The 21,887-nt window shown below is 40.9% G+C and overlaps 1 protein-coding gene across 1 annotated transcript in view; it reads right to left on the bottom strand.

Moving 5' to 3' along the window:
- LOC127526979 (cytosolic phospholipase A2 gamma-like) overlaps positions 1-21,173 on the bottom strand; it is a 110,950-nt gene extending 89,777 nt beyond the window's left edge. Inside the window, exon 1 of the mRNA XM_051924230.1 lies at positions 21,100-21,173. Within this exon, the coding sequence (XP_051780190.1) occupies positions 21,100-21,173 (74 nt within the window). The remainder of the gene's footprint in view (positions 1-21,099) is intronic.
- Positions 21,174-21,887: the final 714 nt, after the last annotated feature.

Genomic DNA, 21,887 nt, shown 5'->3' with positions numbered 1-21,887 from the left:
GACTTGTACTGCATACATCAAGGCGCTATATAACCTGACATTCTGTTAGCCTTCTTAATGGCTTCTGAACACTGTCGGGAAGGCGATAGCTTAGAGTCCACTATGACTCCTAAATCCTTCTCATAAGGTGGACTCTTGATTATTCCGACCGCCCATTATGTATTCAAACCTCACATTTTTACTTCCTATGTGTAATTCTTTACATTTACTGACATTAAATTTCATCCTCCACAAATCTGCCCAATTCTGTATGCTGTCCAAGTCCTTCTGTGATGATATAACGGATTCCAAATTATCTGCTAATCTACCTATCTTGGTATCATCTGCAGACTTAACCAGCTCGTTCTTTATATTCCTATCTAAATCATTTATAGATATTAAAAACAGCAGAAACCCCCCCATCACTGCCCCCTGCTGATCACCACTCTTAACATTGTCCAATTCTGCTGAGGTTCCCCGCACCACCACCCTCTGCTTCCTGTGTCTGAGCCAATTCTGCACCCATCTACAAACATATCCTGCATGCATCTTCATCTCATTTAGTAATAAAAAAAGATCTCTAGTGAAAAAAAAAATGATGACCAGACTTGTTTCCTGTTGCGGTGAAGTGATGTTACATATAACTTGAAAAATATTTTAAGTGTCTTTATTAGTGGAATTATCTTTTTACTTGTTATAATTTTAAAGAAAAGAAGATGGACAAACCATTTTTTCTACCCCCAAAGCTTTAGGGATGACGGTTTTATGAGAGAAATGCTGTTCACCAGTGACAGAGAGGGCCAGTTTTATTGCTTAATGATTTATATTTCCTTTCTTGGTTGTTTGTTTGAACCATGCTGACAAGAAACAAAATGACTTGAGGTGGTGGGCTATGTCTGAGCTTTTCCATTGCTGACTGGCACAGGAAGGTGTGTTTGTCAGGAGCTACAGAGGGACAAAAAGAGAGAGGCCTGCAAAGCCCAGTTCTCCCTGCCATGTCGCATCCTGATGAAAGCAAACCAGATAATGACCTGAGGAAACTGTGCTGCCTGCTCCTGTGCAGATGATGAGCTGAGTAGGAAGAATCAGATGCAACCATAAGTTATCGCACAATCAGAAATTACACATTTAGGTTGTATGGTCTTGGTTTACAAAGCCACATTCTATTTGCTTGGATGGCACTAGTTATAATGAAATGTATCACCTATAATACAAAGTTAAAAGTGGAGCTCTTTCTCTTGCCTGTTCTTTCACTTTGTCTAATTGCTTGTGGTTATAGGGGTAAAGAAGGGAAGGGGGAATAAGTGCTGAACTAACGTACTGCATCTGACCACAGAGTTGCAGCAACAACAACAACATTTATTTCTGTAGCACATTTTCATACAAATAATGTAGTTTACATGATGAAGAAAAAGAAAAGAAGACAAAATAAATAAGAATTAAAAAATGGGAACACTAATTAACATAGAATAAAAGTAAAGTCCGATGGCAGGGAGGACAGAAAAAAAAAAACAAAAAAACTCCAGACAGCTATAGAAAAAAAATAAAATCTGCAGGGGTTCCAAGGACATGAGACCACCCAGCCCCCTCTAAGCATTCTATCTAACATAAATGACCTTAATCAGTCCTCATTGTATTCAGGGTTCTCATGGAAGAATTTGATGATGACGGTTATGTGGACTTCTGGCCTTTAATCCATCAATGTAGGGACATCATAGTGCTTTGATCAGGTGGTGGGGGTACAGGTCGCCCCACAGAAAACCGGAAAAAGAACAGAAGAGAAGTAGAGCATCAGGATTAATAATAATAATAATAATAAATAATAATTCATTACATTTATATAGCGCTTTCTCAGTTCTCAAAGCGCTATCCACACAAGGAGGAACCAGGAAGTGAACCTACAATCTTTCACAGTCTGCTTACTGCAAATAAGCAACACTACCACTGCGGTTAAACTAAAATGAAGTTATGAGAAAGATATGTTAAAGTAATGTGTTTTAGCAGTTTTTTAAAGTGCTCCACTGTATTAGCCTGGCGAATTTCTGTCGGTCAGCTATTCCAGATTTTAGGTGCATAACAGCAGAAGGCCACCTCACCACTTCTTATAAGTTTATCTCTTGGAATTCTAAGCAGACACTCATTGGAGGATCTAAGGTTACGATTTGGAGTGTAAGGTGTAAGACATTCCGAAATATAAGATGGAGCAGATTATTTAAGGCTTTGTAAACCATCAGCAGTATTTTTGAATTTCACCTTGGGGATTAATATGGCATCTATCTATCTATCTATCTTTCTATCTATATCTATCTATCTATCTATCTTTCTATCTATCTATCTATCTATCTATCTATCTATCTATCTATCTATCTATCTATCTATCTATCTATCTATCTATCTATCTATCTATCTATCTATCTATCTATCTATCGTCAATTCCAAATGGAACAGGTAACCAATGTAGTGACATCAGAACTGGTGTGATGTGCTTGGATTTTCTTTTCCTAGTTAAAGTTCTGGCTTCTGCACTCGTTGTAACTGATTGATGTCATTTTTGGGTGGTCCTGAGAGGAGTGCGTTACAGTAATCTTGCGACTGAAAACAAAAGCGTGGATTAATTTCTCAGCATTTTGCAATGTTATAAGAGGTCTAATTTTTGCTATATTTCCTAAGTGAAAAAATGCTGTCCTAGTAATCTGATTAATATGTTCCAAATTCCAAATTTTAGGTGCATGACAGCAGAAGGCCATACGCCTCACCACTTCTTTTGCGTTTAGTTCTTGGAATTCTAAGCAGACCCTCATTTGAAGATCTAAGGTTACGAGTTGGAGAGTAAGGTGTAAGACATTCTGAAATATAAGATGGAGCAGATGAAGGCTTTGTAAACTATTAGCAGGATTTTAAAGTCAATTTTAAATGGCACTGGTAGCCAGTGTAGTGACGCTCAGACTGGTGTGATGTGCTCGGATTTTCATTTCCGAGTTAAGATTCTGGCTGTTGTATTCTGCACTCGTTGTAACTGATTAATGTCTTTTTTGGGTGGTCCTGAGAGGAGTGCGTTACAGTAATCTAGCGACTGAAAACAAAAGCGTGAACTCATTTTTCAACAGAGGTCTAACTTTGTTATATTTCTTAAGTGCAAAAATGCTGTCCTAGTGATCTGATTGATATGTGATTTAAAATTCAGGTCAGAGTCAATAGTTACCCCTAAATTCTTTACCTCTGTCTTGACTTTTAATCCTAATGCATCAAGTTTATTTCTAATACCCTTATTATATCCATTTTTGCCAATCTCTAAAATTTCCGATTTCTCCTTATTTAGTTTGAGAAAATTACTACTCATCCATTCAGAAACACAAGTAAGACATTGTGTCAGTGAAACAACAGAGTCTGGGTCATCAGATGCTATTGATGTCATCAGCATCGCGGTGGTAGCTCACATTATGCCCCGAGTGTATGATATTTGAGGCATTTTGTTTAAGTCTACACAAAGAATATAAAGGAGAAAATAGGGTCACCACGGAACAAAACACCAGTCATGTGAAGACATTTCGTTGTGCCGACAGGTGTGTTCTGGTAGTACGATACCCACTTTGCCAATTATGATGACAATCTTGGTGATTGCAATCCTAAAGATGTATAAGAGACAAAACAGAAACTTGGAGCTCATTTAAATAATATGACATTACAGAATGAAAGTCAACTTACATTTTAAAACCCAATAAGAAATAAACAAATCCAAAATTAAAATGTATTCTTCACGGAAAATAATTAAGAGCACATTCCAAGTGGCCAGCCTTTGTATTTGAGTGTCCCTTAATGATGTTAAAACCCTTGTTTGCCTCAATGCCTTGTGTTTGCTTTACATGAACGTTTGGATGAAAATCGCTTACGTGAAACTTTACCTTCCCATATTAAGGTTGAAGCACCGGGAGATTACGTCTGGGATCGGACAACTCATACTCTTCCAGCTGTTGTGGTGCTTCTCTTTGATGGCACAAATTGGCAATTGGGACCTCCAGCCAACTGGGCAGCTTAAGGAAGAGGCTCTCAATGAAATAATCCAAAGCAAGGCAGAGGGCAGTTTCTAGAAACTTCAGTCACTCAACCTGCACCTGAAGCAGAAACAACACCAAAGTGCATTCAGTTTAGTTCATATTATTACAGTGCAGTCTGTTCTAACAGATACGGTAATTAGATATCTCCTGCTTTTTCAGATAAACTCACTTTTCATGAAATCTTTCACATTCTTTTTATTAATCAAGTTAGGAAACAAACAACTGTATGAACACGACATACCTGATCATTTTGAAACCGTGTTATACCACTCAAGGCAAGCAATTTCAATGCATCTTACAAAGTTAATATGACGTCATGTTGTGGTGTCTAATTTGTGCATTCTGCCGCCTGTATCTATACTAATAAAAGGCAAAGCCCTCACTGACTCACTCACTGACTGACTGACTGACTGCCTGACTGACTGACTCATCACTAATTGTCCAACTTCCGTGTAGGTGGAAGGCTGAAATTTGGCAGGCTCATTCCTTACAGCTTACTTACAAAAGTTAGGCAGGTTTCATTTCGAAATTCTACGCGTAATGGTCATAACTGGAACCTCTTTTTTGTCCATATACTGGAATGGAGTGCAGCTCGATGGCCGTGAGAGGCGGAATTGCGTGTCGCGTCATCACGCCTCCCACATAAGCATGTGAACTGACTGTGAACTCAGTACGTAGAAAAGAAGGAGGAGCCCCAAAGAGCGCTGAAGAAAACATTCATTACACAATTGACAAGGCAGCGAAACAATAAGAAGGGAGCGAGTGACGCATACAAGCATCTTCATAAGGCACGAGGTATAAAAAAGCACGGTGTAAACCGTAAGTTTAAATTAAGTTTATAGAAACGCTCCCGCTGCCGTTTGCAATACCATATTCATGAGATACAACTTTAATGAGAAGACACGAGGTATAAAAAAAGCACAGTGTAAACCGTAACCTTAAATTAACTTTATAGAAACACTCGCGCTGCCGTTTGCAATGCCATATTCGCGAGATACAAGTTTAATGAGAAGGCACGAGGTATAAACGAGAGTTTGGATCACTTTGTAACAGAGTTAAAATTGCTGTAGCGAGAAACTTTTAACTGCCGGGTCTTAGCTAACATTAAATAAACCCGTGGACATCGCAACATCACACAAAGAGAGCGGCTCACGTGAAGTGACTGAACGCAGCAGGAGTGATCACTTCGATGAATCAAACCTGTTCAAAAAACACATTACACAATTGATAAGGTAGGAAAAGAATATGAAACAAAGCACGGTATAAACCATAACTTTAAATTACGTTTATAGAAATGCTGCCGTTTGCAATACCATATTCGCCCCTGCGAAGCGCGGGGATTTTGCTATATATATTAAACTATTTCAACCATTCTATGATCTGCTTCTCGCAACTGAAAGACGGCACCGTGGCAGAAGTTAGCCGACTTGCTGACCAACCACAAGCGTTACCCTGGTAGGTAACCACCCATACAATCAGATTGTGAATCAGACTACGAATGCCTGCAATGTAATTACCTTGATCTACATGCTGTCAAATGAATGAACCACACGCCGTGGCACAACGTTAGGGGATTTGCCTCTAGCGCTGACGTCCGAGGTTTGATTCCCGTAAGGGAGTGCAGTGAGTGTGTATGCCTGATAAGCCCACAATTACGGCGAAACACGTGTCGCGTACTGTGCATCTTCAAAGCACGGTGTAAACCGTAAGTTTAAATTGAGTTTATAGAAACGCTCCCGCTGCCGTTTTGCAATACCATATTCGCGAGATACAAGTTTAATGAGAAGACACGAGGTATAAACGAGACTTTGTAACAGAGTTAAAATTGCTGGAGCGAGAAACTTTTAACTGCTGGGTCATGTTGCGTGTTCTCGGGTAGGTACACCAAAATATGTATACATTTATGCATGTAATGGGCAAACAAAAAATGTACTATACCCGAAAGCACTGCAGTAGTACTCAATGTATCTTTACTTCTAAAATGTTAATGTTTTACTGTTTAATAATTTATACGCTTCTTATATGTTGTTCAAATTCTTTTATCAAAATACCAGTAACAGCGCACTGCACGATAACGTGGAGTGAATACACTTGACATGAGCATTCATGTTATTTATCCTCTTTCTCTGTACGTTTACCATTCGTTTGCTCAGACGTTGATGCGCTTGCTGCTTAATGAGCAGCTCTTCACCCTAGCGTCCCGCTGCTTCTCTTCTTTCATCGGCATCTTTTCCCGTTAAAACTGATAAAGTTAGTTTTTGTGTTGCGATAACTTAGTATGTTTTCTTTAATTTTTCAGTTAAGCTGGCACTTAAGTCTTCAATCTGCCTCAAGAATGATTAGCGAAGGTGGTAGGGAATGAAAACGGCACCCGTATGCATCCGCCACGGCCAAATTGGTGCGCGCAGCTGTGAGTTGATTCTACAATAAAATAAAATAAAGATAAAAAGAGTAATAAAATCATCACCCCGAAAGCGAATAGTAGACGTGACGTAGTATATGTGTACCAAATTTCAAGTCAATAGGTGAAACGGTTTGCGAGCTACAGGTGATTTAAAATCCTGGACAGACAAACGAATAGCCACAGTAGCGTATTATAGAAGAAGATTTTACTGTTTAGTAATTTATATTTATATGCAATGTGCTTCTTATATATTACTTCATATTCTCATATGATAATGATGTTAATGTTGTTTATATTGATTTTCTATGTTATTGTAAGTGCTCTTTATTTGTGGAAAAATAAATTTGGCAATTAACAAACTTATTTTATAAATACTACATTTTATTTTTTTCTCTTGCACTCAGTGAGCGAAGCCACTGGGTAATCAGCTTTATATATATATATATATATATATATATATATATATATATATATGTAGATATGTAAATATATGTATATATATGTGTCTGTGTATATATATATGTGTGTATGTATGTATGTGTGTATATATGTAGATATGTATATATATATGTGTATATATATGTAGATATGTAAATATATATGTATATATATGTGTGTATGTATGTATGTGTATGTATGTATGTATGTGTATATGTATATATGTATATGTGTGTGTATGTATGTGTGTATATGTATGTGTATATATATGTTTATGTGTGTGTGTGTGTATATATATATATATATATATATATATACTGTATATATATATGACAGCAACACTCTTAACAATGACAACACAATTACATTGACAATCATGTTACGTTATTTTAAAGTGTTTCCTTTTCTTTATCATAACCTCTTTAACACACTACTTCTCCGCTGCGAAGCGCGGGTTTTTTGCTAGTGAATGATATAAGAAACTGGATGTTTTCAGCTAAATTCTGAAACAAATGACATTTTAATAATTGCCCCAACAACAAAATAGAGTTCATGCAAAGCAGATTCTGGGTGCCCAACGTAGGCATCTCCCCACTGGCTTCCAATTCAATTTAGAATAAACTTGAAAATTGTGGGGTGCTCTGGGAGTATGGGGTACCGGACCGCCCTGATAAGGGCTGTTCAGTCCCTGTACGATCAGTGCCAGAGCTTTGGTCCGCATTGCCGGCAGTAAGTCGAACTCGCTTCCAGTGAGAGTTGGACTCCGCCAGGGGCTGCCCTTTGTCACCGATTCTGTTCATAACTTTTTATGGACAGAATTTCTAGGCGCAGCCAGGGCATTGAGGGGGTCCAGTTTGGTGGACTCAGAATTGGGTCACTGCTTTTTGCAGATGAAGTTGTCCTGTTTGCTTCATCAGGCCGTGATCTTCAGCTCTCTGTGGATCTCTCAGCAGCTGAGTGTGAAGCGGCTGGGATGGGAATCAGCACCTCCAAATCCGAGACCATGGTCCTCAGCCGGAAAAGGGTGGAGTGCCCTCTCAGGGTTGGGAGCGAGATCCTACCTCAAGTGGAGGAGGTCAAGTATCTTGGGGTCTTGTTCACTGGTGAGGGAAGAATGGAGCGTGAGATCGACAGGCGGATCGGTGCGGCATCTGCAGTAATGCGGGCTCTGCATCGGTCTGTCGTGGTGAAAAAGGAGCTGAGCCGTAAGGCAAAGCTCTCAATTTACCGGTTGATCTACGCTCCTACCCTCACCTATGGTCATGAGCTAGTGGGTAGTGACCGAAAGAACGAGATCGCGAATACAAGGCGGCTGAAATGAGTTTCCTCCGCAGGGGTGTCTGGGCTTTCCCTTAAAGATAGGGGGAGAAGCTCAGTCATCCGGGAGGGGGTCAGAGTAGAGCCGCTGCTCCTCCGCATCGAGAGGGGTCAAATGAGGTGGCTCGGGCATCTGATCAGGATGCCTCCTGGACCGCCTCCCTGGTGAGGTGTTCCAGGCATGTCTAAGCGGGAGGAGGCCCCGGGGGAAGACCCAGGACACGCTGGAGGGACTATGTCTCTCGGCTGGCCTGGGAACGCCTTGGGATTCTCCTGGGAAGAGCTAGAAGAAGTGGCCGGGGAGAGGGAAGTCTGGGCATCTCTGCTCAAGCTGCTGCCCCTGCGACCCGACCTCGGATAAGCAGAAGAGAATGGATGGATTGATAATTGTTTACTTATAAGGCCTTGCATGACTTACGCTGCTGCACACGTCACTCAATGGCTGATACCTTATCTAACAGTGAGATCACTAGGATCATCCAGTCAAGGTCTGATGGCTGGTCCAAAGTTTACAGTAAAGACGAAAGATGATAAAACATTTTCCCTTAGAAAAATTGAATATGTGTAAAATATATTTTAAAAAAATATATTACTGTCATTTTCTAACCCACTTATTCTAGACCCGGGGCCTAGAGGGTGGGCTGGAGCCTATCCCAGCTAGCATGGGGTGCAGGGCAGGACAAACTCTAAACACACTGCCAGTCCCTCACAGGGCGAACACAAACATCCAACACACACATAAAACACACAGTAGGGACAATTTAGCATCACTAGTTCACCTAACCTTCATGGACAGTGGGAGGAAACTGGAGCACCCAAAGGAAACCCACACAGACGCGGGGAGTGCATGCAAAACCCACACAGGGGGACTCAGGATGTGAACCCTGGTCACCTTACTACAAGGCCACTGCGCCACCCAAAAAATATATTAGCACCAATATTTACATTGTGGAGACTGGCCCGGACACAGACAGGTGGACAAACCGATAGTCCTCCTCACCCTGCTGTCTACTGTCATTATAGATCACAATGTCATCAGCAAACATAATAGTCCACGGGGACTCCTATAAACACTATAATTTTGGAAATATGATTTTGAAGTATGATATTAAGGGAAATACTGTATATGTTTCCTTATATTTCAGATGTAATCTTAACAATATATATTAGAATTACATTTATGTTACATTACATGGAAAGGCATGTAATGTTGCAATATATTAAGAGAAATATATTTTTATTTATTTATTATGTAAATATTATTATAAATATACTAGTTGTATAAGCCTGTGCCGTAGCAAGCCCAGACTCCTAGAAACCATGATTTCTGCACTTCAATCAATCAATCGCAACCGGTTGTGCATTAGCGGCTAAGTGAGGTTCTCCTTCCTCGGCGGTTTTGTTCTCTCGCTTCACTTGTGTATTTGGGGCTACGCAAGTTTCTCTCTTTTCTTGGCGGTTTCACTTTGGTGACTGAGTCGATTTCTTTGAGCTTCGTGCTGTAACCTCACTCTTCCAGACAGGACAGACAGATCCACACACTTCCACGCGTAGATGTTTATATACGATACTTTAACTACATGTCTGTTACATTATATTTAAATAAATGTCCACATATTATTTGGGCATATTGCAATATACAGGTAGTTGTCGACTTATGACTTGCGTGTCTTATGACCATTTGACTTACGACTGCCACTGTGTCTCATGGGCAAATGACAGTTTTCGCTATGCCAGCTCTGTATGCCGTGATTCAGTCATCTCAATCTCAGTTTATTACCTGCAGCAGTTTCGACTACGTTCCGCTACATTTGTTTGACAATTACAGGAAAATAAGGAAACATAAAAATGAAGGTGATCAAGAAGTATGAGGGAGGAAAGAAAGCAAATGTGATTGCATGTGACTTTAAGTTATCCCATTGTAACCAGAGTTCACCGCATATGCTGTACTGCTGTGCCCTGGCTTTGAATCCGGTTAACCTCTGAAGCTTCTGCATTGTGACTCACGATGTGTCGCTTCATTCGAACTGCCATGAAAGGGTAATAAAACCACACTGAACTCCTTTATCTGTTAATGTTTATTATTAACAGGCTGAAATGTTAAAGCAGAAAACACAGGAGTGCTCAGATTCTACACTGAACACTGGGAGAGAGGCGCACGCTGATGACACAAACATAGCACAGACAAAGAAAGGAATCATGAAGCTGTTATAAAAGGTTTGGCACCCATACGAGTAACAGTAATAACGAAATAAAATAATAAAATAAAAAAAATAATTTAAACAAAAAAAGATGGAAAATCTACACAATGTGCTAAGAATGATTATAAAAAAGGATATAAAGCAAACAATATGACTAAAGAGACTTACTATACAGTACTATACTGTACATACATACTGTCAGGTTTGAATACAAATACTGGTCCACCTTTATGACTGGTCAGTCAGACTGAATGTGGTCGTAAGTCGACGACTACCTGTATTTAATTTTCATAAGAGTTCTGTGATGGCAGCTACACTGTGGGAACTTCTGGGCGTTAGATCAGTGGATTCAGTAGCAGCTTTTAAGTCTTAGTTAAGGGCTTATTTTAATAGTCCATCTATTTCTAAATGTACATGATTCTTATTTGGAGTTCTCATTTATGTTTTACTTCCTTTACCTTCCTTTACCATAGGTTCAAAACCTAGGATTTTGTGTTGATCTCTTTATTTCTGGTATATGCGTTCAATGGGTAACACTTAGTGCTGGCTGTCATGAAAAGTGCTCTGTAAAGATAAATTACATTATAAACAAATCCTTTTTTATATTTTGCCTAAGAAATGTATCTAAAATTGTAGAAGAAACCAAATATAACCAATGAATGCTTTAAATATATTGATGATTGACTTTTCAAACATTTTTAGAGCAAATTTACTACACTACACTACATCATACTATACTATACTATACTATACTATACTATACTATACTATACTATACTATACTATACTATACTACTTGTATATATGTAATAATGTAATACACTACTATATGCTGTACCAAACTGTATTATAATACTCTATACTATACAAAATTATACTATATTGTCCTGGATTACACTACTCAGTACTATACTAGGCGCTATGGTATATGGTATTATCTACTAATAAACTATACTATGTAATACAATAATGTATTATAATACTCTATATTATATTAAACTATACTTTATTGAACTGCTTTGTACTACTGTATACTTTATTGGATTATACCACTGTATTCTAGAGTGTACAATACAATATTATACTTCTGTACACTATTTTATGATATATATATTCCATTATGCCACTTTGTGCTATGCTATGGTATTCTATATTATACTTTATTTTTTATACTATGCTGTATTATGCTGTGCTATAGTGTGTAATACTAATGCAAACTATATTGTGCTATACAAATAATGTATTATACTACAGTATACTATGTCATATTATGCTGTACTGTGTGATACTAGTCTAAGCTCTATTGACCTGTACTATTCTGTATTATACTACTGTATACTACATTGTACTATGATATATTGTTTTATTCTATTGAAAACTATACTATACTATACTATACTATACTATACTATACTATACTATACTATACTATACTATACTATATAACAACATTTATTTCTATAACACATTTTCAAACAACCAAGCAAGTAGCTCAAAGCACTTTGCAGGATGACAAAAAGTTAGTTATATGAAGTGAAAAAACAAAATAAATTAGGCAATAACATTAAAGAATAAGTAACAAAGGAAAAAGGTAAGGTCAGATGACTGGGGGCACAGAAAAAAATCTGCAGGGGTTCTTGGGGTGTCTAAAAGACTAACCAACCCCTATACTATACTATATTGTATATTGTATTATACTGTGTTAATTTAGTGTGTAATATATTACACAATTTTATATTATTCTATACTATGTTATACTCTACTATAATGTATTGTTCTACAGTATACTATACTATGCTCTACTGTGTCATTCTACTGTATCCTATAGTACACTACTATATACAATATTCTATACTATACAATGCTGTAATGTTCTACTGTGTGTAATACTATACTATCCTACATATACTGTGCTATACTATTAGGGTATGAACATTCAATAATGCACTTCTAATTACGGCATTTGCAAGGTGGTCCTCGTTTACAGTAGAACTTACCAAAAACAACTACAAGCTAACGAGCAGACACACAACTACAACACAGCAGGCCATTGGAACAGCTTATGGCTCACAAAGCATCTGAAAAATAAAATCCTCAGAGCTCACCACAGTAGATGCGACACCACCCATGTTCACAGGTGTTTCAGTGTCTGCAGTATATCACGCTAAGGCCAACAATGAACAAGCTAACACAAAACCCACCACCATAATTCCAGGGCCCTAATTTCCCAACGTCATGAGTAATAAAAGCAGATATGGACCTTTGATCTCGGGTTCCTCGGGTCCAGAGTCTCCCCAGCATCAACAGTCAGGTCTGCTTGCTCTCTGTCTCCTTGAATGAAAGTCCATTTCATAGAACGCCCGATGAAGAGGGCAGTACAGGCCCTCAGGCTCTTGCCGCTTATGAATATTGACTCTCTGTGCCAATACAACATAAATCTTAATGAGATCAAAATCAACACTTTGCCTCCAAGGGTAGGGCACTGTCTCTCACTTTTAAGCAGAACAAAAACTCAAACTAAAAGTCGAATCACTTTTAAGGTCATTTTCATAAAGTCTGCTTTGAGTGATTACAGTAAACACCTCATCGCCATCACCACGCCAATCACACGACAGAAATGCAAACATCCAGGATGAGAGAAGACAGACGAGACATAAAAGTTTATAAACTGCAAAAGTGACAGCTTCTGGCTGTGTGGATTTTATTAGGAAAACATCCTTCTAGCAGACTTCAGTCACTCGGACACGGGGAGAACATGATTGAGACTCTTTACTGTGCCACAATGCTGCCATAATATCAATATAAAGAAAACCTTCTCAAACCTGCTTAATGCCGTTTGCAGTCATGAGGACTGTCCCAGCTCAAAGGTCTCAACTGGAGCAGTTCATTTAAGGGTCCCACCTATGGATTACACTTGCACTGGGGCTGATTTGGACTTGGCCAGTTAACCTGACCTGTAGGTCTTTGGGTATATGGAAGGAAAAACCACCAACTCCAAACATGCCATGAGCAGGTGTAAGAAATTGAACTCAAGTCACGGCGTCTGTGGGGCAGAAGAGAAGAGAAGAGAAGAGAAGATGCAGTGCCTAGTGCTGCGGCCTCATAGATTCAGCATCCCGGGTTTGAACCCCACTCCTGGTTCTGTCTGTGTGCGCCCCACTACTCCAGTTTTCCCCATTACTGTCTGGGTTAGGTTAAATAGCAATGCCACATTAGCCCTGTGTGATGAAGTGCTTTGACACACTGATGCTGGGACACATTAAACAGAAGATTCCAGAATGTCCAGACCACCTCCAGGTTGCATATTGTCTTAACAAGTCGACAGAGGAAGCCATGTCCCTTACACTTCATGCTATCCTGGCACATCTGGGTAATAAATACTCTTATGCCAAGGTCCTGGTTATAATCTACACTTTTGGACAAGAAAAGAGATTAGGACTTCACGTCACCCTGTGTTACTTCCTAACAAACAGACGTCAACATACGCAGACTGACCCTCAGCAGGGGCCCTTCACCAGTAGGTGCATTGAGCCCCCTGCTATGACTGTGTGACACCATCATTAAATTAGCTGATGTCACCACCATCATACGTCTGATCACCAGCAATGGTGAGATGGTGAATTGCTGTGGACTTCCAATACAAGCCATGTCAGTTTGCAGATTTGCAGTGTAGTAACTGCCCGGGGGTCATTGACGAGCACACGACGTCCCGGATTAGAGGGGTCCTCAGAAGCAGCCTCTTCTAGCTAAAGGAGACCCCTATTCTTTAACACACAGACAGACGGCTTCTATATGTCGTGTCCTGGTGACATCAGCTGAGCTGTCTACTCAGACCCCACCCTACATCACCACCACAGACGGCTTACAGAGAAGAGTCCTGTCTGTTGACTCAGTGGTGCCAGGACAATAATCTGCCCAGCAAAATCAAGGAGCTGGATAGAAACCACAGAAGGAAGACCAGATTGCCATCGTCATGGGGGTATCAGGTGGCGGTGTGGGGCTGGTGTGACTGACCATTACCGATAAACTGAATTGGGTACAACTCATTTCATCTTTTGTTAGAAATGCTCACCCGTGTCTCCACTTTCTCAGGCATCAATTGACATTTTTCCATCTGTTCTCACAGTGGAGTCCATCAGTCTCATCACATCCTGGTATAACACCTTCTCAGTCCAGGGTTGTGGGGCACTACAGTGGGTGATGAAGGTGGCAGAGAATATGACTGGCACTGCGCCTCTTTCTGATCGTGACATACGTGTAAAACATACCCTTGTAAACACGACTATTGAAGAGCTCAGCCATCCTGCATAGCCACTTTCTCACCCCTCCTTGCTGGCATTCACACCAGTAGCTTCAGGGATGGGTTCTACCCACGTCAGGTCATAAGGTTACTGAACAAGAAATCACAAGAACAAATACTGTAAAATGTCAAACACTGTGAATATATAGACACATACAGTATATCTGCATATATAAACACATAATGTACTTACAAATACAGTATATACTGTACATATTGTGGCACCAGTGCCAAGTGTCAGAATGGATTACTTGGCATTCTTGTTGGCTTACTATACTTAAAAGTTCTGCTCCACTGTTGCCACACAGGGTGGTATTCTGTTTGCAACTTTACAAGTTTGTAATTTTTGTAAGCACCCCAGGCGCTGGTGAAAGGATGCCAACTCAAGCTCTGGGTGACTCATCTCTGGCTGATGCAGCCTGTCACACAGCCCTCCCTTCAAGGCTGCAGTCCCCAGCCAACACTTCCAACTTCCTGAAACAAAGCACAACTTGCACAAAAAAACGGCAGGGTGGTCTTCATTTTTGCTGTGCTTTCTGTGGCGGGTGACAAAAACACATTGGTACGGGTCTTGAGTGATTCACTGCTAGGTGATGCCGTTGAGATGTTGAATTCTGCACTTTCATGTGGAGTTAAACCCTGAATGTCTGTGGAGTGATCTGTCGATCAACATACAGGCCTGAAGGACTGAATGGTCTCCCCTCGTTTGTCAAATTCCTTATGTTTTTTATTTTATGTTCTTATGAATACCAGCGAGCAGGAGAGCCTCGCCTCCTCATGTGGCGCTGCAGATGTACCAGGGCCTAGTCTGTCTTCTTTAAAGTAATGCTGAAAGCAGGTCTGGATCTCAGCTTTGAGACTCTCCCTCCATGGATGCTCTATAACTCCTCTATGAGGTGCCATTTCCTTTGCCTGTGCAGTTTTAACTCCAGCCCTGCTTCTCACAGCTCACCTGAGGTCAATGACAAATCGATGCGCCACACAATTTTTTCCCTGCTCCATTAGCTCTGCCGGCATCCACGGACCCAAGTCAATGGACCATAGCAGATGGAGAAGCGTTGGAGAAGCGGCAGAGGTAGCAATCATTCAGCTGTCTTCTGTCATGATCTGGGAGTCCCAAAGCACGCAAGTCCGAAAACCACTTAACAAAATATTCAGTGGAGGGGGGAAATCCTGTCAGCAACTGCGGCTAGTTATAAATGGACTACATAAACTCTTTATAAAATTAGAAGGTTCATTTCCACAAACTGCTCAGAGACACAAAACAAAGGCAACACGTACTGTACTGTATATTAAACACTCAGCGGCCACTTTATTAGGTACACCTTACTAGTATCTGGTTGGGCCCTCTTTTGCTTTCAGAACTGCCGTAATTCTTCGTGGCATATACTCATCAGGGTGCTGGAAACATTCCTCAGGGATTTTGGTCATCACACAGTTACTGCAGATTTGTCAGCTGCACGCCCGTCATGAGAATCTCCCCTTCCACCACATCCCAAAGATGCTCTATTGGATTGAGATCTGGTGACTGTGGAGGCCATTTGTGAACTCCTTGTCATGTTCAAGAAACCAGTTTGAGATGAGCTGAGCTTTGTGACATAGCGTGTTGTCCTGCTGGAAGTAGCCATCAGAAGATGAGTACACTGCGGCCATAAAGGGATGGACATGGTCAGCAACAATACTCAGGTAGGCTGTGGAGTTTAAACAATGCTTATTTGGTACTAAGGGGCCCAAAGTGTGCCAAGAAAATATCCTCCACAAAATTACACCTCCACCACAACCTGAATTGTTGATACAAGGTAGGATGGACCCCTGCTTTCATGCTGTTGACACTAAATTCTGACCCTACCAACTGAATATCGCAGCAGAAATCGAGACTCATCAGACCAGGCGACGTATTTTCCAATCTTCTGTTGTCCAATTTTTGTGTGAATTGCAGCCTCAGTTGCCTGTTCTTAGCAGACAGGACTGTCACCTGGTGGTCTCCTGCTGTTGTAGCCCACCTGCTTCAAGGTCTGACAAGTTGTGCGTTCAGAGATGATCTATCTATCTATCTATCTATCTATCTATCTATCTATCTATCTATCTATCTATCTATCTATCTATCTATCTATCTATCTATTAAATAGTGCCTTTCAAATCTATCTATCTATCTATCCATCCATTTTCCAACCCGCTGAATCCGAACACAGGGTCACGGGGGTCTGCTGGAGCCAATCCGAGCCAACAAAGGGCACAAGGCAGGAACCAATCCCGGGCAGGGTGCCAACCCACCACAGGACACACACAAACACACCCACACACCAAGCACACACTAGGGCCAATTTAGAATCGCCAATCCACCTAACCTGCATGTCTTTGGACTGTGGGAGGAAACCCACGCAGACACGGGGAGAACATGCAAACTCCATGCAGGGAGGACCCGGGAAGCGAACCCAGGTCCCCTGGTCTCCCAACTGCAAGGCAGCAGCACTACCCACTGCGCCACCGTGCCACCCTCTATCTATCTATGTTATGCTTATTGTTATGTTTATACACTGCCTTTTTTGTATATCTATTACATGGAGCCTTTCAAATACAGTACATACAGGTGCTGGTCATAAAATTAGAATATTGTGATAAGGTTCAATATTGAAGACACCTGGTGCCACACTCTAATCAGCTAATTAACTCAAAAGCCTTTAAATGGTCTCTCAGTCGAGTTCTGCAGGCTACACAATCATGGGGAAGACTGCTGACTTGACAGTTGTCCAAAAGACGACCATTGACACCTCGCACAAGGAGGGCAAGACACAAAAGGTCATTGCTAAAGAGGCTGGCTGTTCACAGAGCTCTGTGTCCAAGCACATTAATAGAGAGGCGAAGGGAAGGACAAGATGTGGTAGAAAAAAGTGGACAAGCAATAGGGATAACCGCACCCTGGAGAGGATTGTGAAACAAAACCCATTCAAAAATGTGGGGGAGATTCACAAAGAGTGGACTGCAGCTGGAGTCAGTGCTTCAAGAACCACCACACACAGACGTATGCAAGACATGGGTGTCAGCTGTCGCACTCCTTGTGTCAAGCCACTCTTGAACAAGAGACGGCGTCAGAAGCGTCTCGCCTTTGGACTGCTGCTGAGTGGTCCAAAGTTATGTTCTCTGATGAAAGTAAATTTTGCATTTCCTTTGGAAATCAAGGTCCCAGAGTCTGGAGGAAGAGAGGAGAGGCACAGAATCCACGTTGCGTGAGGTCCAGTGTAAAGTTTCCACAGTCAGTGATGGTTTGGGGTGCCATGTCATCTGCTGGTGCTGGTCCATTGTGTTTTCTGAGGTCCAAGGTCAACGCAGCCGTCTACCAGGAAGTTTTAGAGCACTTCATGCTTCCTGCTGCTGACGAACTTTATGGAGATGCAGATTTCATTTTCCAACAGGACCTGGCACCTGCACACAGTGCCAAAGCTACCAGTACCTGGTTTAAGGACCATGGTATCCCTGTTCTTGATTGGCCATCAAACTCGCCTGACCTTAACCCCATAGAAAATCTATGGGGTATTGTGAAGAGGAAGATGCAATACGCCAGACCCAACAATTCAGAAGAGCTGAAGGCCACTATCAGAGCAACATGGGCTCTCATAACACCTGAGCAGTGCCACAGACTGATCGACTCCATGCCACGCTGCATTGCTGCAGTAATCCAGGCCAAAGGAGCCCCAACTAAATATTGAGTGCTGTACATGCTCATACTTTTCATGTTCATACCTTTCAGTTGGCCAACATTTCTAAAAATCCTTTTGTTGCATTGGTCTTAATTGATATTCGAATTTTCTGAGATACTGAATTTGGGACTTTCATTAGTTGTCAGTTATAATCATCAACATTAAAAGAAATAAACATTTGAAATACATCAGTCTGTGTGTAATGAATGAATCTAATATACAAGTTTCACTTTTTCAATGGAATTACTGAAATAAATCAACTTTGTCATGATATTCTAATTTTATGACCAGCACCTGTATATTAATCTTTGTTCTGACAACCTAATATTAACTCCATTTTCCAGTTACAAGTTCAGAGTGCAGCACACATTTACAAATACAGTATAATATAAAAATGAAACTTTACATATTATCCACATATAAATATGCAAACCATTTATGATGCCTTGAGAAAGTATTCAGAGCCCTTCACTTTTTTATACATTTTGCAGTCCTCAGAGTAATTGAATTATTTTTTCCTATCGTCAAACAACACTCAAAACCCCAGAACAACAAATCAAAAACAATATTTTAGTCTTTTGTTTACACATTTGTTAAACCAATAAACAATATGCAGTTAATTTCAATGTATCTGATAAAGCCGCGTTAGGGATGTGAATCTAAAAGCTAAAGGGAAACCACACAGGAACAGTAGCACTGCTTTGACGCTGGTTGCTGCCAGTTTGCAAAACAGAGCGGAGAACTTGTGTACACCAGGGTTGGAACTACCGTGGAAATGTGCGTGGCTTTACTCCAAGTTTAGTTTTTATACATCGCAATTTGAGCGTGGAAACAGGCGTACGCAACGTTTTTGAACGTACGCACTGTTTATACATGAGGCCCCTGGACATCGACTCAAATTGATGAATATGCACAAGCCTGGTCTGCAATAGAAATTAAGTCTTGCAGTACTTCTTTATTTTCCCTGCTCTGTGTCTCAGTTAATACAAATTATTATCAATACACTAATAATCCAATTGCCCTTCATTCTCTCAGAATATGGATCCAACGTAGGAAGCTCTTTAAGACAGAGAAGCTTTTATCTGTCACACCTCTACATGACAACCACCTTTATCCTCCCTCTCAAACATACGCAGTTTGTAATGTCTGGAAAATGTCCGGAATTAAAACACTCACAGACCTGTACATCGATAATGTCTTCACATGCTATGGACAATTACGCTTCAAATTTACCTTCTCTTCAACACAATTCCTCCACTACTGTCAAGCTAGAAACTTTGCTAAACAGAACCTGCTCAATTTTCCTCACCTCCCACCTTGTTCTATTCCAGAAGAATTAATGATCAGACTCAGATGGCATCTCCACGATTTATAAAAATCTTTTAAAGTCCCTTCCCAGAGTACACTGGAGAAAGGATCTCTCACTCAATATTTCAGAAAAGGAGTGGAAGGCAGCCATGCACAGGATTCACTCGAGTTCCATATGCGCAAAGCATTCAGTCATTCAACTTAAAATCTTCTATCGAGTGCATTCACCTCATTTAAAATGGACTCAAGTGTTTCCAGGGCAAGAGCAACCTGCCAACGTTACACTCGAGCTCCAGCCTCACTAAGCCTCATGTTTTGGGTGAGCACCAAATTAACATCATTCTGGACCAAAGTCTTTAAATGCCAATCAGACAGGCTTGGGGTCACAATCATAGCTGTGTTTGGTGGGCTACCAGAGGGGCTTAAAGTGGAGAAGGACAAACAAACTGTAATTTCCTTTACTGCACTAACAGCACGTAGACTTGTCTTGGTCAACTTGTAGAATCCCACTCCACCACTTTTAAGTCAGTAAGTAACTGATGTTCTTTACTACTTGAAATTGGAAAAAAAAATTAAATTTTCACTTAGAGGATCTGTGCAAAACATTTTTTTTAGATATGGCAGGATCTAATCAATAACATTTTGTAACGTCCGACCGGCCACTACACTACCAAGACTATTCTTTGGATAACCCGAGGCTTCTTGCTCTAATAACAAGCTGTACTCCTTACACGTTGTACCTTTTTTCCCACATGACGAAATAACCAGAAAACAATAAACAGAAATGTAAAATCATACACGGATATATTGTAAATGAAATGTAAATATACACAAGGACAGACGAATATTCAATAGTTCAAGTTCAAAGTTTATTGTCATGTGCACAGTAAGGAAACACATTTCCCTGTACAATGAAATTCTTTCTTTGCTGTTCACACCAAATAACAAAACCAACGAATAAAGATAAACATAAATAATAAGTAACAGATAGATAATAAGTAACAGAGGCAGTATAAGGTATAAAACCAGAACAGAAGTATAAAGTGTAAATGTGCAGGTAGGTGTGTGATGGACAAGTCAAATACAGTTCTGTGAGGTCGATAGAATGAGGTGGACCACAGTTGTAAACTCCAGTCAGTTATTTAGGAGTCTAATGGCCTTGGGGAAGAAAGAGTTCTTTAGCCTGGACGTCCTGCATTTCATACTCCTATATCTCCTGCCTGAGGGTAGAAGTGTGAACAGTTCGTGTTGGGGGTCCCTGAGGATCAAGACAGTTCTCCTGCGGACTCTGCAGTTGTAGATGCTCTGCAGAGAGGGCAGTGGGGTCCTGGTGATCTTCTCAGCACTCTTCACCACTCTCTGCAGGTGTTTGCGGTCCATAGCAGTAGTGTTGCAATACCACATGGTGATGGAGCTGGTCAAGATGCTCTCAACAATGCAGCTGTAGAAGTTGCCGATGATCTTAGTCGACATACCAAACTACTTCAGCCTCCTCAGAAAGTACAGCCGCTGTTGAGCCCTCTTGAGCAGCTGTGTGGTGTTAAATGTCCAAGAGAGGTCCTCACTGATGTAGACGCCCAGGTATTTAATGCTGCTCACCCTCTCCTTCCTCATGTCCACTATCATCTCCTTCGTCTTGTCTGTGTTGAGGGTGAGGTTGTTGTCCTCACACCATGACGCCAGACTGTCCACCTCCCTCCTGTAGGCCACTTCATCCCCACCAGTGATGCATCCTATCACTGCAGTGTCGTCTGTGAACTTTAAGATGATGTTATCTTTGTGGGAGGTGACACAGTCCTGGGTGAACAGGGGGTAGAGGATGGGGCTGAGGACACATCCCTGTGGGGTGCTTGTGTTTGTGATAATGGTGGTTGAAATCCTATTACTAATCCTGACAGACTGGGGCCTGCCAGTCAGAAGTCTAGGAGCCAGTCACAGAGGGTGGGGTGCAGGCCAAGTGCAGACAGTTTATGGGTGCACAAAACTCCACTATCCCAACGACACCAGTGACTAATTACTATATAAAACACGGGCGGACGTGGAGACAGCGAGTGACATCATCCATTCTGCTGTTGCTAAGTTACAAACGCAGCACCCTGAGGCACTTGTGCTAATCGCTGGAGACTTTAACCATGTGACGCTGGACAAAACATTACCTGCATTCTCCCAGTATGTGGACTGTAACAC

Source organism: Erpetoichthys calabaricus, chromosome 3 (assembly GCF_900747795.2).
Source record: "Erpetoichthys calabaricus chromosome 3, fErpCal1.3, whole genome shotgun sequence".
NCBI classification, from domain to species: Eukaryota; Metazoa; Chordata; class Cladistia; order Polypteriformes; family Polypteridae; genus Erpetoichthys; species Erpetoichthys calabaricus.
Note: the sequence above shows the minus strand (reverse complement) of the source record. Positions and strands in the feature narration are given on the sequence as shown.